Raw genomic sequence first — 17,513 nt, forward strand, 5'->3', positions numbered from 1 at the left:
TTGAGGGGAAGGGAGGGTAGGAGAATTGGTGGTGGACATTGCTGGGAGGGGAGGGGAGGGCAGGGAATGGAGAATTGCTGGACACAGGTGGGAGGGGAGGGCAGGGAACGGAGAATTGCTGGACACAGGTGGGAGGGGAGGGGAGGGCAGGGAACGGAGAATTGCTGGACATGGCTGGGAGGGGAGGGAACAGAGAATTGCTGGACATTGAGGGGAGGGGAGGGAACGGAGAATTGGTGGTGGACATTGCTGGGAGGGGAGGGCAGGGAACGGAGAATTGGTGGTGGACATTGAGGGGAGGGGAGGGCAGGGAATGGAGAATTGCTGGACACAGGTGGAAGGGGAGGGCAGGGAACGGAGAATTGTTGGACATGGCTGGGAGGGGAGGGAACAGAGAATTGGTGGTGGACATTGCTGGGAGGGGAGGGCAGGGAACGGAGAATTGGTGGTGGACATTGCTGGGAGGGGAGGGAACGGAGAATTGCTGGACATGGCTGGGAGGGGAGGGAACAGAGAATTGCTGGACATTGCTGGGAGGGGAGGGAACAGAGAATTGGTGGTGGACATTGCTGGGAGGGGAGGGCAGGGAACGGAGAATTGCTGGACATGGCTAGGAGGGGAGGGCAGGGAATGGAGAATTGCTGGACATGGCTGGGAGTGGAGGGAACAGAGAATTGCTGGACATTGCTGGGAGGGGAGGGAACGGAGAATTGGTGGTGGACATTGCTGGGAGGGGAGGGAACGGAGAATTGGTGGTGGACATTGCTGGGAGGGGAGGGCAGGGAACGGAGAATTGCTGGACATGGCTAGGAGGGGAGGGGAGGGCAGGGAATGGAGAATTGCTGGACATGGCTGGGAGGGGAGGGAACAGAGAATTGCTGGACATTGAGGGGAGGGGAGGGAATGGAGAATTGGTGGTGGACATTGCTGGGAGGGGAGGGCAGGGAACGGAGAATTGGTGGTGGACATTGCTGGGAGGGGAGGGCAGGGAATGGAGAATTGCTGGACACAGCTGGGAGGGGACGGCAGGGAACAGAGAATTGCTGGACATTGCTGGGAGGGGAGGGAACAGAGAATTGGTGGTGGACATTGCTGGGAGGGGAGGGCAGGGAACGGAGAATTGCTGGACATGGCTAGGAGGGGAGGGGAGGGCAGGGAATGGAGAATTGCTGGACATGGCTGGGAGTGGAGGGAACAGAGAATTGCTGGACATTGCTGGGAGGGGAGGGGAGAGAACGGAGAATTGGTGGTGGACATTGCTGGGAGGGGAGGGAACGGAGAATTGGTGGTGGACATTGCTGGGAGTGGAGGGGAGGGCAGGGAATGGAGAATTGCTGGACATGGCTAGGAGGGGAGGGGAGGGCAGGGAACGGAGAATTGCTGGACATGGCTGGGAGGGGAGGGAACAGAATTGCTGGACATTGCTGGGAGGGGAGGGAACGGAGAATTGGTGGTGGACATTGCTGGGAGGGGAGGGTAGGGAACGGAGAATTGCTGGACATTGCTGGGAGGGGAGGGCAGGGAAGAGAGAATGGTTGGACATGGATGGCAGGGGGCAGAGAAGAATCGTTGGACATGGGAGGGCAGGGGAGAGAGGAGACATGCTGGACATGGATGGAGGGGAGGTAAGATAGGAAGGAGATGCACATGGATGAGATGGCAGGAGAGGAAGGAGAAATGCTGGAAATGGATGGAGAGGAGAGCAGGAGATAGAGGAGACTTGCTGGACATGGATGGATGGAGGGGTTGGCGGGGAGAGAGGCGAAATGCTGTACATGGAAGAATAAAGGAGGAAAGTAAAGAAATAAATGGAAAGGAAGCCCTGGAAACGGAGTTAAGAGAACAGATAGAGAGCAGCAGAATCAGACACTTGGACCAGTATGGATAGAAAACAGTCACCAGACAACAAAGGTAGAAAAAATCATTTTATTTTCATTTTAGTGTTTGGAATTTGTCCAATTTGAGAATTTACATCTGCTGTCTTATTTTGCACTGGGTATACTGGAGCTGTAACATCTTACAGAAATGATTTATAATGAAAAAAAATCACAAGTTATTGTTTTTCTACTATACCAGTATATTTTCAATGATGTCTGTTTATATGCGCCATGGCTGGTATAAGGGGTGTGGCTAATGTGGGTGTGGCTATCATAGGGGTTGGGCCATATGTGGTGACTCCGCCCATAATGAGTACCGGCACCTTTTTTTCTACAAAAAAAGCACTGGCATTTAGCATGTGCTAAATCCATTAGCGCACCTTAGTAAGTGAATCCCTTAATTTGTGGTATATGGAATATGTCTGGTTTTGAAATTTTTACACCTGCTATCTTTATATTTTGCACAGTATGAGGGAGCACACTACTACTTTTCTGGGATTTTGTGTGTTAAGTCTGGCAGCTAAGTTCTGTTTAATTTTTGTCTACATATTTCTGTGTTTAGTCTGTAGTTACTTATTCTACATTTGGTGAGGGTTTATCTGCGTTCTGCTTATGTGGAAGAGACCAAGTATTCTGCTAGCTTTGAATGCCTATGCGGGATCAAGCTGTATGAATCTAGCTTGTTTAGTTTTCCAATAGGTGTGTTGATGTTCTAGTGCCCGTGGAGGGGGATAATCGAATGGGGGCGCCCATCTCCATGGCCGCCCATCTCCGAGGACGGGGCCGCGAAGGGGCGGGACAGACCATATTATCAAAAAAGATGGGCGTCCATCTTTTGTTTCGATAATACGGTTGGTGCCGGCCAAATGCATAGGATTTGGGCGGATTTGAGATGGGCGGCATCGGTTTTCAGCGATAATGGAAACCAAATCCGGACATCTCAAAAACGAACAACTCCAAGGCATTTGGTCGTGGGAGGGGCCAGGATTCGTAGTGCACTGGTCCCCCTCACATGCCAGAACACCAACTGGGCACCCTAGGGGGCACTTGTAAAAAGTAAAACAAAACATTGAAATACCTCCCAGGTGCATAGCTCCCTTACCTTGGGTGCTGAGCCCCCCCAAATCCCCCCCAAAACCCACTCCCCACAACTCTACACCATTACCATAGCACTTATGGGTGAAGGGGGGCACCTAGATGTGGGTACAGTGGGTTTGGGGGGGGGGGTTGGAGGGCTCCCATCAGTGGCGTAGCCACAGGTGGGCCTGGGTGGGCGGGGGCCCACCCATTTAAGGCTCAGGCCCACCCATCAGTAGCACATGTTTAGCAGTAGTTGGTGGGAATCCCAAGCTCTGCCAGCTGAAGACTTCCCCCTGATGGTAACGAAAACACTACTCTCCATGATACTGGCACCTGCACATGCTCAGTTTTCAGCGTAAGCCTGCTGCAGACTGCCAAGGTAGAAAGAAGTGTTTTCCCGCCAGCTGAGATATTTTTTTTGTGGTGGTAGTGGTGGGAGGGAGAACACTTGGTGCCCACCCACTTCTTGCCCAGGCCCATCCAAAATCTGTTGTCTGGCTACGCCCCTGGCTCCCATTTACCACCACAAGTGTAACAGGTAGGGGGGGGGGATGGGCCTGGGTCCACCTGCCTGAAGTGCACTGCATCTACTAAAAACTGCTCCAGGGACCTGCATACTGCTGTCAAGGAGCTGGGTATGACATTTGAGGCTGGCATAGAGGCTGGCAAAAAAATGTTTTTAAAGTTCTTTTTTTTTTGTGGGAGGGGGTTAGTGACCACTGGGAGAGTCAGGGGAGGTCATCCCCGATTCCCTCCGGTGGTCATCTGGGCAGTTCAGGCACTTGTTTGGGACTTGGACCTAAAAAAAAAAAAGGGTCCAAAAAAGCGGACCAAATTCTCGCTATTGCCGCCCTTCTTTTTTCCATTATGGCCTGAAGCTGCCCATCTGTTAACCACGCCCATGCCCGCCCCTGTCCCGCCTTCGCTATTATGCCGACACACCCCCGGGACCTTTGCCCGGCTCTGTGACGGAGTGCAGTTGGGGGCGCCCAAAATCGGCTTTTAATTATACCGATTTGGGCGCCCTAGGGAGAAGGACGCCCATCTCCCGAAGATGGGTGCCCTTTTTCTTTCGAAAATGAGCTGGATAGTGTAACAAAGAGAGAGAACTAAGTACAAACAAAGTCCAAGCAAAAAAAAACAGCACAAAGGGCCTTTAAAAACAAAAGGGCCGTGTTTCAGTGCTACCGCACCTGCGTCAGGGGTCACACCAATGACGAGGAGGCTCATACAGACAAATTCAGAACATATTTGACACTCATACTGAAGGTGTGTGTGAGCTCTATATTGTAGGATATATGGAGGAATATATTATAAATAAGCTTGAAAATCCTCATATGTTCTGAATTTGTCTGTATGAGCCTCCTCGTCATTGGTGTGACCACTGACGCAGGTGCGGTAGCACCGAAACACGGCCCGTGTTGGGTCTCTTCAATCAAAATTCATTATTAAAAGGATTTTTTAAATACAAGAACTGTGTCCCTTTTGTTTTTAAAGGCCCTTTGTGATGTTCTAGTGCCCACCATGATGTTTATGGTGCAGCTTTTTCTTAGTTAGGCCCTTCTTGTGTGACTCCTGGAAATTAGTCCCATCCAGTGGTGTGCTGGTAAATTTTTAACAACAGGCTCTCTCCCCAGGTATAGCCAGCCATTTTTGGGGGGGGCATAGACTTGGACTGAGGGCCCCAGTCCACCTCTGCGCCCCACAAATTGCAGAGCTGGCTATACCCGGGAAGAGAGCCTGGGGGGGGGGGAGGGGGCAATGCATTACTCTCTCCAGGAAAAAATAAAAAGATTTTAAATGCTCTCAGGTTCCAATTTATGTTTAATGTGGGATAAAATGCCATAAATAAGTAAATAAATAGATAGAAACTCTGAATGTTGAGCACCTGATTCTCATAACATGATGTCTGTTTTAGAAGCCCATTACCAGGAGAAAATAAAATCTCTGCACCAATATAACAGGGTTAGGGTGTCCCTATAACCAGCCCCTCCAAATAACACACTGATTACGATTTATAACAAATTACTACTCTACCTATGAAAAGCTATTACCTTATTATAATTCCTTTGTATACATCCATATGCACAAGCCGGCATCTTTGAAAATATAACTTTTTTTTTTTACAGTATCCTCCCCAAGGTCCCCACCCTACCTATTCCAGACCTCCCTCTCACTCTCACTCCCCCAGTCCCCAAGCTGCAGGTTCCCAGCATATACCTGAAGGCAGCCACCCTGGTGGTCTAGTGGATTCTTCGGGGCAGGAAAGATCCCCGGTCTTTTCTTCCCGCTGCTGGAGCTGACCCTCCTTCTGCTTCATCTTCTTTAAAATGGCTGCCGAGACTTACAAGGGTGGCCTCGCAAGACTTCCGCTGGAAGTCTCAGCAGCCATTTTTAAAGGGCAATGTGGCAGCGGAAGGGTCAGCTCCAGCAGAAGGCAGGAAAGACTGGGGATCTTTCCTGCCCTGAAGAATCCACTAGACCTCCAGGGTGGCTGCGTTCAGGTATGTGCTGGGACCCTGTGGCTCGGGAGGAGGAAGAGAGGCAAACCAGCTTGCCCTGCCTGAAAACCGGCTCGCAAAATGCTACAAAAATTAACAACTGGCTCTTGTGAGCCGATGCGAGCCGGCTCCAGCACACCACTGGTCCCATCTATTCCAACATTATTATGAAAAGATTGGTTCATTTAATAAATATTTTTTTATGTGCTCATAAGTATTCTTAAGGACTAGCACAGACCGACTTGGTCTTATATTGTTCACAAGTTGCTAATCATTGCACGTTTTTATTTTTTGTGTGCCTTATTGTGCATTCTTGTTCATAGAACTTAACTTTAAAAATGATCTTGGGTCCCAACATGGACCATGTTTCTCTGGACTGCTGTTTCATGGGACCCAACTCTAAAGTTTCATATCGGCTGTAAAGGTCCAGCTTGAAACATTCATCAGCTGTTGGAATAGATGAGATTTGTGATAGTTTATCTATAAGTTCAACTATTTTCCCATTGTTTTGTGATGGCTTTTTCTAGAAATTAGTGACATTTGTAGGGTTTTCTAGGGTTTTGTATTACTTTAAAATATGTCTGATAGTGGAGTTTGGATTTGACTATAGATTATGCCTTTCTCAGTAGTAGCTCAAGACAAATTACATTCAGGTACAGTAGATATTTCTTTTTCCTGGAGGGCTTGCAGTCTAAGGGCCCTGTTTACTAAGGCGCATTGTAGGCACGCTAACGTTTTAGCGCATGCTAATGGTAGAGACACCCATTATATTCCTATGGGTGTGTTTAGTGTTAGCACATACTAATGTTTAGCATTCACTAACAAGTTTGTGTGGCTTAGTAAACAGGGCCCTAAGTATATACCTGGGGCAATGGAGTGTTAAGTGACGTGTCTAATAAATCAAGGAACAGCAGTGGGATTTGAACCCTGGCTTCTCTGGTTGGTAGTCTGCTGTTCTAACATTTAGGTACAGCTAATACAGATGATACTTATTCCAAACAGGTTTGGTAACCCAGCAAAGCCTAGTGGCTAGTTGGTAACTTACTAGACAAATCAGTTTATGGCTGCTAGAACCCACAGGAATTCTGTTACCATGCTGCTGAACATTACTGGTTACATGGCCAACGGGAAGATGCTGGACTGGGGAGCTAGAACTGATTGATTGCTAGCCAAGTGTTAAAGTACCTGTATATATTACCAGAATACTGCAAATACTATTCTGTTTAACATGTTGCTTCTTCCACTGTGTTGTTGTGTTGTACTATTTTGCTGTACATTATTTAGATTTTTATTTTTGGTACATAATTCCCTGGAGTGGTGTTCAGTGTGCATATTATCAGTAAGAGAAATAATTGGAGGTGGCAGCTGTTAGCTCCGCACCAGAGTGATCTTAGAGGGGTCCTTCCTTGTTGTGTTCAAAAATGCCCCTACTGTACCTTTACTGTTGATATAAGAGTACCCCCCACACCATAAAGATTATAACTTGCCCCATCATACCCATCCCACCCCACCTTAGTCCCACCCATCTGAGCTTCCCCAAACAGTTGAGTCATTGACTGCCTGTGATGGATTGGAGGACGGAAGTGGAGGTCAGCATGAGGAGCAAGAAAATGGGGAAACTGTTGTGCAAAATCTTCAGGGAGAAAGAGGATTTGAAAGGGATATTTTAAGGGAATTCTACAATGGGACACATATTTAGGTACTTGATAGAAGACGAATCTGTGAAAAAAGTAGGTGCCTACCTTCCTTTATACAGAGAGAGAGAGAGAATGCAAGTGTGTGTGTGTGTGTGTGTGTGTGTGTGTGTGTGTGTGTGTGTGTCAGGGGCGTAGCCAGACCTTGGCGGGAGGGGGGTTGAGCCCAAGGTGGGGGGGCCACATTTTAGCCCGCCTCCCCCAGCTGCCGACCCTCCCCCACCACTTTCTGACACCCCCCGCCGCCGTCACTCCCCTGCCACTTTCAACCCCCACCACCGCCGCCGCCGCCGCCAGGTACCTTTGCTGGTGGGGGTCCCCAACCCCCATCAGCCTCAGTCTTCTTCAGCGCTGGTCTCCAGCATGTTCGCTGATCTGTGCTCTGAGTCCTGACTGATGTCCTGCATGCAGGACATCAGGAACCTGGCAGCAGCAGTGGCGGGAAGGGGGTTTAAAGTGGTGGGGGGTCAAAAGTAGAGGGGGCCAGGCTAAATCTGTGGGGGCCCATGCCCCCGTGGCCCCACCTAGCTACGCCCCTTGTGTGTGTGTGTGTGTGTGTGTCTTTGTGTTAGGATCCCCAACCCCTTTATGCTTCTGTGGGAGATGTCGGGTGGTGGGGTTGCCAAGCCCATTTTGTGGTGTGGTGTTTTGCTAGGGTATGTTTTCCGCCTAGAGATTTGTAACAGTCCAACTTGTTCTGTTTTCCCAGTAGGAGGTGTATTGATGCTCTAGGGAAGTGTGATGGTGTGCATTGCCCTTGATAATTCATGGGAATGTGAGTGGGGGCACCATGAGACAACCTTCCCTTGGTGCTAGCTCATTTCAGTGAAAAAATCTTCACTGTCCAATAAACTGGGTTCTTATCCGATCTATTTATATGTATGAGATGTATATATGCAAATGAATATGATAATATGTTACAGCCCATATTTTGCCTCCCCCCCCAAATGGAACAGTCAAACTACGCCCATGCGTTTGACTGCCTTAGTATGCTATTTGTGCAAATCTTTGGCATGCCTGTTTTCTTCCATGCTAGAGCCTCTAAGTATTCTGCATTTACTAATGCGGGCGCCAGTCCAGCGCTAATGGCCTTTAGTGCCCACGTTTGCTTCTGAGCATCAGCTCATAAGTGAATCAGCCCCTAAGTGAAGAAAAATGAAGAGCCACTTCCCTCTCTTATTCCTTCCCCAAAAGCCGCCATCTATGTTCACTTTTCTTATTGCTTTGTCAAAGAGCCATGGTAGAAATCCTCTCTATTCACTCATTCCTTAGGAGATCAGGGGCAACGGAATATCTTTTTTCTTGGGAGAGCCAGTACAAACCAAGCTCTACCCCTTCCCTCCCCACCTCCCTGGTTGCTGATGTTGTTTTGGCAAAAGGTTGGTAGGGCCATGGCCCCACATGGCTTATTCTCTCCCTACTCTTTTCCCAGGATCCACTGTGCAGAGCTTCTGCTCCCGTTTTTAGTCAGGTCTTGATGAAATGAACCCAGCACAGGCATGTCCCTTCAGGGATCCATCATTTACAGAAGCTTCTCTCCTTTCCATCTAGCTCTCTTCATGTACAGTAGCATAATAAGATAGTAAGTGATGACAGGTAGAGACTACCATGGTCCATACAGTCTGCACAAAGAGGTTTATCCAATTTAAGCAGATGCACATACACAATCTTTTATGCAATCTAACACCAACTCCCCTTTCCCTCAGATCCGCTCTTTCACAGCTATCTTGATCATGCCCAAAATCTGCACAGTGATGGTCTTACCTCTTCCACTACTACTACTACTACTTATCATTTCTATAGAAGGTCATTTCAGGTTCTGCCATTTTCAGTTTCACTTCTACAAAACCAAAAAACCTTTCTCCTTACCCCTTTACATCCATATCTCATTAAGTGGTAATTATGGGTGACATTTGAATTTACTCTTCCTCATCTGTCAGTTATCTAGAAACCATTAGATGTAGCTTCTTTTTACTCCTTTATGTCCTTAAACTCATTATGTATATTGATTATACATCCTATGTAGATCAACATTATTAAACATGATATCTTTTTCCTAGGATATTAATGATAATCCCCCTGAGTGTAATCCACATTACTATGAAGAAACAATTTACTCCACCTCGATGACACGTCCTGTTCTTGATAAAATATTGTGCTTCGATAAAGATGACAACATCAGATTTTCTTATGCAATAGTCGGAGGTGAGTCCTGTTTTGTGACTTTTTCTAGAAGTTTAATGCTGTTGAAAGTTTTGGAATAGACAGCACTAGACTTTGTGTGGACACTTAACTAGTTTCCAAAGTCCCCTTTGCACCTCTTTCCACTACATAGCAATCCAGATTTGAGTTATTAAAATGTCTATGCAATAAACTGTGTGACAGGGTAAGACAATCTGGGATGAAGATAAGTCCAGGGTAATGAGCACAACGTTTCCCGGCCCCTAGGCTCACTATCCCTCCCACATGTGCTAATAATAGAGACTGAGCCTTAGGACTTAGCATATAAGTTAAAAAAAAAAAAAAGTGGGGGAGGTAATAGCCTGTGGTGATGAGAATTTTTTAAGCCACTGACAGGCACAGGCAGAACTGATCCCAGATATTCAATGCTGAGCACTGTCCAAGCTTTAGCACTGGTTACAGTTACAGCAGTCAGCCAGAAGTTAACCGTATACAGGTTGATATTAAGACCTGTGTGCAGATAGTGTTTGACAGTGCAGGGGTAGTTTGTGCTGATATTCAGTGACACTATCTGATTAAATGCTCAAAGGCAACTTAACTGGGCTGGAGGCTCTTGGTGAAATCGCTTTGAATATCGACCCCAGTGTAAAGCTTGCAGTAACATCCTAAAAAGAATTCATATACACATCCTATCACTAACAACCATGTTTTAGATAAAAATCTGAACAACAATTCTTCTCTAATGAAATGTAATTACTGCATCACTTAGTTAGATTCACACTTACAAGAGAAATAACGATTCCTCTATCTAACCCAAACAGGGCCTGTCTTAGGCAGGGGTGACAGGGGCGGTCGCACAGAGCCTCGTGCTCCTAGGTGCCCCACATCTCTCACACATCTGTCTTCCTGTCTCAGAACACCTCCCTGCTCCATACCTTAATGTGCATCCACATTTTAGGAGAGAGCATTAGGCAGCGGCAGCGATTTTCATATTCTGTCAGCTGCCGAGCCCAGAGCCTCCTCGCTGCTGCATCCCACTCCCTTTTGATGTCACTTCCTGCTTTCTGAAGGGCGAGATGCAGCAGCAAGGAGGCTCTGGGCTCGGCAACTGACAGGATATGAAAATTGCTGCCGCTGTCTGCCGCTCTCTATTGAAACGTAGTGGATGCACATCAAGGTATGGGGTGAGGTGGGGTTCAGAGAGCTCTAAACCTCCTTTTAAACTGATAAATTATGACTTACGGTGGCGGGTGTGGGTGGGCCCACTGAACTGGTCTACACAGGGCCCAACAATTGCTAAGACTGGCCCTGAACCCAAAGACAGGAAGAATTATAAAGCCCATGACCTTGTACAGCAGGAGGCTTCTACCAGAGGTTGTCCTGTCTTGGATGCAGCAGCTGTTCCTCAGGAGGTAGCGTTTGTTCTTCCAGCATGAGCTGATCCAGGATAGATGAGCAAGCAAGAGAGTGAGTGAACTAGATAGTAAGTGAATCCTAGTCTCTTCTCTGTCCAGCCATTAGAGATTCAGTAACAATGCTATTCATGTAGATTCTATAAATAATCATTGTGATTGGTGGCATGTGGTTCCCTCAATGCTGACAAACCCAATCAGACAGGTATTATCCATATGTGCTGTCTAAGGTACTGTCTCTGATGTAACCGTTACATAGACTATCCTACCTTAACTTGCACAGATAGATTGAGCTAGTGCCAGCAGGGCATAAACACAGAGCACAAAACCTTTATTCACCTTTGACCTTGTAAACCAAAGCCGCAGCAGTGAGAAATCCATCTTGGTTGACTAAGTTCGGTTATTTGATACACATAAAATATTGAATTCAGGTTATGCCCCACAGTTCCTCATTCCTTTTTTTTCATGTGGAAGGAGCTCCAAAGGAGCACACTGCACATTAAAAACCTAATGATTACAGTCATGAGAATTGGACCCAATTGATACAGTGTACTAGACTAAGCAGCAATTCTGATAAATTAATATATGACTTATTTATTTATTTCAAAATTTTCTATATATAAATGTCTATTTTTTTTAATGTCCTGGACACTACACAGCCCACCTTCACCCAGAAACCAATCTACATTAGATTTAAAATTATTTTTTTCTTTTAAATTTTAACCGAGGCACTGCAGAGGACATCCCTACTTAAAAACCCACCAAGGCACCATGACAAATATGCAACCTTTTTAAAATTTTAACTTGGGTACTATTAAAATTTATTGATGGTGGGTCTGGGTGGGCTCCTGCTGCCTAGGGGGGGAAAAGTATATTTAATAATTAAATATAACTTTTTTGGCCATAGGCAGTGAGGAACCCACCCAGAAGCCCACCACCAGCAATCATTACACTGACTAGTCACTGTACATATTAAAATAAAAATATATATGTTCATTTTAACTGTGCAGCTGGGCATCGGTGGTGGCACTTACTGTGTCCTGCTCCGTGTGTGCTCAGTTGTTATGGGGCTGCAGGAGAGTACTGAGGCCTGGGGGAGGCATGGTGAAGGAACCGTGAGTCCGTGGGCTCAGCATTGCCATTGTGCGCACTGGGTGGGATAGAGATGCAAGCAAGGCATAGCAGCAGAGCACAATGAATCTATACGGGGAATGAGTGCCGGAGTAGCAACGCCGGCACGTAGTGTGCAATGGCCTACATTTCCGCTTCAGGACCTGACCCGCACTACAAAAAATAAATATGTAAACAGTAGGATGAGAAGGAGGACACGGAGAGCTGCCGACTGCCTGGGCGGGCCTGAGCCGATGCCCACCGTAGCTACGTACCAACTTCCGCTTCAGGACCTGGCCCGCACTAAAAAAAAAAAAAAGGAAGCAGGTAGGAGGAGAAAGACCAGAGAGCTGCCTGGGCGGGCCTGAGGGCCTAGCCAGGCCCACCTGTAGCTATGCCCCTGGAACATACTCCATACCTGACTTAAGATTTAAAATGTTGAAAATTATGAGCAATCACTAATAATACATATGTGTAATTTGGTAAAGCAATACTGTAATAGTTTCAAGCAAGTTAAATCAATGAACACAATCCCCTGATATTCAAAAGCATTTAACTGGCAAGTATCAGCACCTGCTGGTTAAATGCCACATAACCAACTATTCAGAAATTTTCAGTGGGACAAGGCCAGCCATGACCCGCTACACATTCACAGTTAGCAGATAGCCAGTTATATTGGCCAATATAACCTGGCTAACCTCCGATTTTCAACATGGGTTTTGCAGCCATATTTGGCCATGTGAATATCTGGAATATCTTTGACCGGTTCCAACTTAACCGGCCAGTGATCAATATCAGCTTGTCTGGTTAAGTTGGAACCGGCCAAAAATAAACTGGATATTCAATGTTGGTCACCGAAAATGGCCCAGCATTAATTATCCAGGCTGAGTGCCAACTGCAGGAGGTAGCCCAGCTAACTCCCACGGTCTGAAGATCGGGCCCAATGATTTTAACTCCAGACTGCAGGTTACTTAAACCTAACAAGGATAAAAACTACGGGAGTTAAAATTCATAGTAAATTAACCAGACAGGAAAGGCTCCCACCCAGTTAAATCATCTGTGGGCCTATCCGCTAATATTCAGTGGATGGCACTGACACTACTGAATATGATCACTGTCCGCCTGAGCCGAAACTGGCTATTCAGTGGCTGGTCTGGGGGTGGATTCGGGTGGAGTTCGCACTTAGCTAGTTATTTGCCAATAATCAGTAATAACCAGCTAAGTTTAACTGAACAAATAGGACTGTATAAAGAGCAATCCTATCTATAGCCGGTTTAATAACTGGTTAAAGTTTAATATTGGCACTTAACCAATCAAGTGCCTGCTGTTCGCACATACCCATATATTTAGTGCCTCTTCCCGGACAGGACCCATCACCAGCTGAATATTCACCCCAATATATGTACATAAGAACATAAAAGTAGTCATACTGGGTCAGACCAATGGTCCATCTAGCTCAGTATCCTGTTTTCCAAACAGTGGCCAAGCTAGGTCACAAGTACCTGGCAGAAACCCAAATTGTGGCAACACTCCATACTACAAATCCCAGAGCAAGCAGGACTTTTCCTCCAGGAATTTGTCCAAACCTTTTTTAAACCCAGATACGCTAACTGCTGTTACCACATCCTCCGGCAAAGAGTTCCAGAGCTTAACTATTTGTTGAGTGAAAAAATATTTCCTCCTATTTGTTTTAAAAGTACTTCCATGTAACTTCCTCGACTGCCCTAGTCTTTGTACTTTTGGAACGAGTAAAAAATCGATTTACTTCTACTTGTTCTACACCACTTAGGATTTTGTAGACCTCAGTCATATCTCCCCTCATCCGTCTGAAATGCTATGTGTACTTAACACCTATTGCATAAATAATATTCATTATGGGGCTGATATTCAGACCGTGGGAGGGAGCCCAGCTAACTCCTGCAGTCAACAGTCAGCCCGTAGAGTCAATGCCGGGCCATTTCTGGTTTATTTTTGGCCAGTTTAACCTTAACCAGTTATGCTGATATTTTGGAGATAGCCAGTTAAGTTTAAACTGGTCAAAGATATTCCAGGTATTTACATTGCCCAATCTGGCTGCTTACAATAGCCATCTATGCACTAAATATTCGGGGATAGCTGGCTATATCTTACCACACTCTGCCATCTCCTTTCTCCCCCCCCCCCCCCCCCCGGCCGCAGTCTGGCATCTCCCCCCCCCCCCTTCCTTACTCAACCCCACTCCCTGAGCCTACAAAAGGCAGCGGCGGCATCGATCCCCATAAGCTGCTCTTCCATCGGCACCATCATCTCCTCTGTATTGCGGCCCACCTCCGAGGAAACAGGAAGTTATGACAGAGAGGCGACCTGCAGTACAGAGGAGACACCGGAGCCAGCAGCAGAGCAGAATATTGGGATAGATTCTGCTACCAACTTTTAAAAAACAAAAGAAGTTAGGCTGGGGAGGGGCGTTGAGAAAGGAAGGGGAGAAAGATGCTGCTCCATAAAGAGTTCCACATGAGATCCCCACCTCAGTTGGCCTAATGGTAGGGCCACCACTGGTTACATATGTGTAAGTAATAATACACATTTAAGCCTAAATGATATAAATAATATGATCGAACTTAACCAATACATGTAATAAAATCAATAAGGCCTAACACGATAAGGCTAAAATGTAATTATTAACAATGCCCAAGTAAGGGCACTCAATGTGAACTAAGGGACTAACCCCTGAATTCTATAAAAGTTGCTAAAAATTGCGTGCACAACTTAATTGAATATCAAGCTAATTAGTGCTGATATTTGGCTTGTTAATAACAAATTATAGTTTATTAAAACTTGCTATACCACTTAAACTGACTAGACAGGGCAAAGCAATGTACAAGCTACAACACAGATAAGAAAGAAGGAAAGGAACTCCATTGTTTGATAGGAAAGGGCATTCACACTACAAAGACTAAACAACCATAGAAACGAATAAGGGTTAAAAAAAAGAAGATAGAATGGATGACAAAATAAGGACAGGAAGAGAAGAGGCAGGCAGCAAAACCTTATGTATCTGGGACTCCAAAAGCTTGTATGAAAAGCCAGGTCTTAAACTCTGTTTTAAACTGTTTAAGTGATGTATTGCTACATAATGTAAGTGGGAGATTATTCCAGATATTTGTGCAAGAAAGAAGAAAGCACAGTTTCTAGTTGATTTGAGAAATGCAAATTTAGGACTTGGAAGAATCAGATGGGTGATCATTGACTGAATGGAGAACTTGAGCAGGGGAATATGGGATTGTCAGAGGATAAATAATCTGGGAGTCCTATATATTATTTATTTAGATTTTGCTCACACCTTTTTCAGTAGTAGCTCAAGGTGAGTTACATTCAGGTACTCTGGCTATTTCTCTGTCTCAGGAGGGCTCACAATCTAAGTTTGTACCTGAGGCAATGGAGGGTTAAGTAACTTGCCCAAGATCACAAGGAGCAGCAGTGGGATTTGAACTGGCTACCTCTGGATTGCAAGACTGGTGCTATAACCACTAGGCCACTCCTATGGAAAGTAATGCAAACTTGTAGATAATTCATTGACAGACTGGTAGCCAATGAAATTGTTTTAGAAAAGGAGCTGTGTGCTTGACAGATTAGGTGAAGACTTTGACTTTTTTGAATGATTACAGATATTATTTGCACTGACTAGATTTAATTGAAATATGTGTGTGTAAATTCAGGTGCGGGATCCGCATCTAAATTTTGCATGCAAGTCAAAAAGCAGGATCGGGAAATGGAAGGATCATGGGTGGAATGGGGGCGTTCCTAACATTCACATGTGTTGCTATAGAATGAGGGGGATATGCGCCTAATTGAGACACATACATTTGCATCACGTTTCAGTTGGTGCAAATTGCCACGCCTAAAGTTAGCCGCAATTCCCAGACATAAGTGCTAGTCTATAAACTGCACCTAACTTTAAGCACGGTTTATTAGAATAAAAGAGAAATAAATAGGGGCATTTTGAAAGGATGTCAAGTCAGTACAGTCCAAATGGACATCCATCTCTAATTTACGAATAGGATACAGCCTGTTGTAACCAGGTACCTCTAGGTGCAACCAAGGATAGAACAATCTCCTCCAGCCACAGGCTCCCGGTACAGTCAAGAAATAAATGTTCACCAGCAACTTCAATCTTAAGGACTTTATTCCATGCAGGTTTCTAGTAGACCTGATACACAGGTCCAACAGCAGCATTCACCTTCAATCTTAAGCACATATAAGCCACCTAAAAGTGTGTGGCAAATAGTCCCCTTTAAGCAGTAGGCTATCAGCACATACCAGGATTCAATACAGGCTCACAGTCAGCTCCAGTCTGGGCTCTTTATCCAGTGCACAATAAACAGTAGTTCAATTCCAAATAGAAGCAGTTCATTCAATTCATCATCACAGTTAAATCACAAAGCAGCAGTTTCTACCATCTACTCTCTTTACCTTCAGGAGGGGTTCCATACTTTAGGGATTTCTCTTACCCCAAGGAATTCCCCTTTACATCAGCTTCACTGGTAGATTCAATACTTTAGGGACCTCTATTACCCAAGGATTTTCAGCCTGCAAATACTTTTGGGACTTTCTTACACCCAAGGGATCTCACACCCAAGGGATTTCACCCTGCATCTGCTTCACTCTACCCTCTTCTCTCCTTCTGCTTCTCTCTTCCCCGGGACTCATTCCCACCTGCCTAATCAATCCCTGGCTTCTGCTACCACAACCAATCATTCTCCTTCCATTAGCTTCCCCCACACCCATACCAGCTGAGTTGAGCATTAGACTAATGATGAGCTCCTGCACACAGGGTTTCCTATCTCTCTTTCCCCCTAGTGGCAGCCAATCTACACATCCTGCCAGCTTACACCCATGTCTTCCCCTATTGCAGCTAGGAGTCCAGCCCGGGTTCTTCATCTCACCCCTAGTTCCTTGCCTGCAATGCCTTCTGGGACTTGTATTTCAGACTGAAACTGCGTTAACCCAACTATCCTGGATGTGACTCTATCACACTGTTCGAAAATACGCGAGATGGACATCCGTGCACTGGAAACGTCCAGCATAAATATCCATTTAACAAACTGAAATGTCCAAATTTTGAATGGGAGAAAAGAAGACATAGAGGGGCATTTTCGAAAGAAACGTCAAAGTTGGGATTTGGACATTTGTAAAACGTCCAAATCCAGGGGCGGGGAAAACCATATTTTTGAAAAAAGATGGACGTCCATCTTTCGTTTTGAAAATACCAAGGACGTCCTTGGACATGGACGTCTTTGACTTTCAGCGATTTTCAAAACCAAAGACGTCCATGTCTAAAATGCAAGCCATTTGGACGTGGGAGGAGCCAACATTTGTAGTGCACTGGTCCCCCTGACATGCCAGGACACCAACCGGGCACTCTAGAGGGCACTGCATTGGACTTCATAAATTGCTCCCAGGTACATAGCACCCTTACCGTGTGTGCTAAGCCCCGCAACCCCTCCCCCCAAAACTTACTACCCCCAACTGTACACCACTACCATAGCCCTTACGGGTGAAGGGGGGCACCTAGATGTGGGTACAGTGGGTTTGTAGTGTGTTTTGGAGGGCTTGCTGTTTCCTCCACAAACATAACAGGTGGGGGGGGTATGGGCCTGGGTCCGCCTGTCTTAAGTG

The 17,513-nt window shown here is 46.0% G+C and overlaps 1 protein-coding gene across 1 annotated transcript in view; it reads left to right on the forward strand.

The window, feature by feature from the left end:
- LOC115472490 (cadherin-related family member 4-like) overlaps nucleotides 1-17,513 on the forward strand; it is a 95,650-nt gene that overhangs the window by 12,148 nt on the left and 65,989 nt on the right. The window contains exon 3 of the mRNA XM_030206782.1: nucleotides 9,213-9,357. Within this exon, the coding sequence (XP_030062642.1) occupies nucleotides 9,213-9,357 (145 nt within the window). The remainder of the gene's footprint in view (nucleotides 1-9,212; nucleotides 9,358-17,513) is intronic.

This window comes from Microcaecilia unicolor, chromosome 6 (genome assembly GCF_901765095.1).
Source record: "Microcaecilia unicolor chromosome 6, aMicUni1.1, whole genome shotgun sequence".
Taxonomy (NCBI): Eukaryota; Metazoa; Chordata; class Amphibia; order Gymnophiona; family Siphonopidae; genus Microcaecilia; species Microcaecilia unicolor.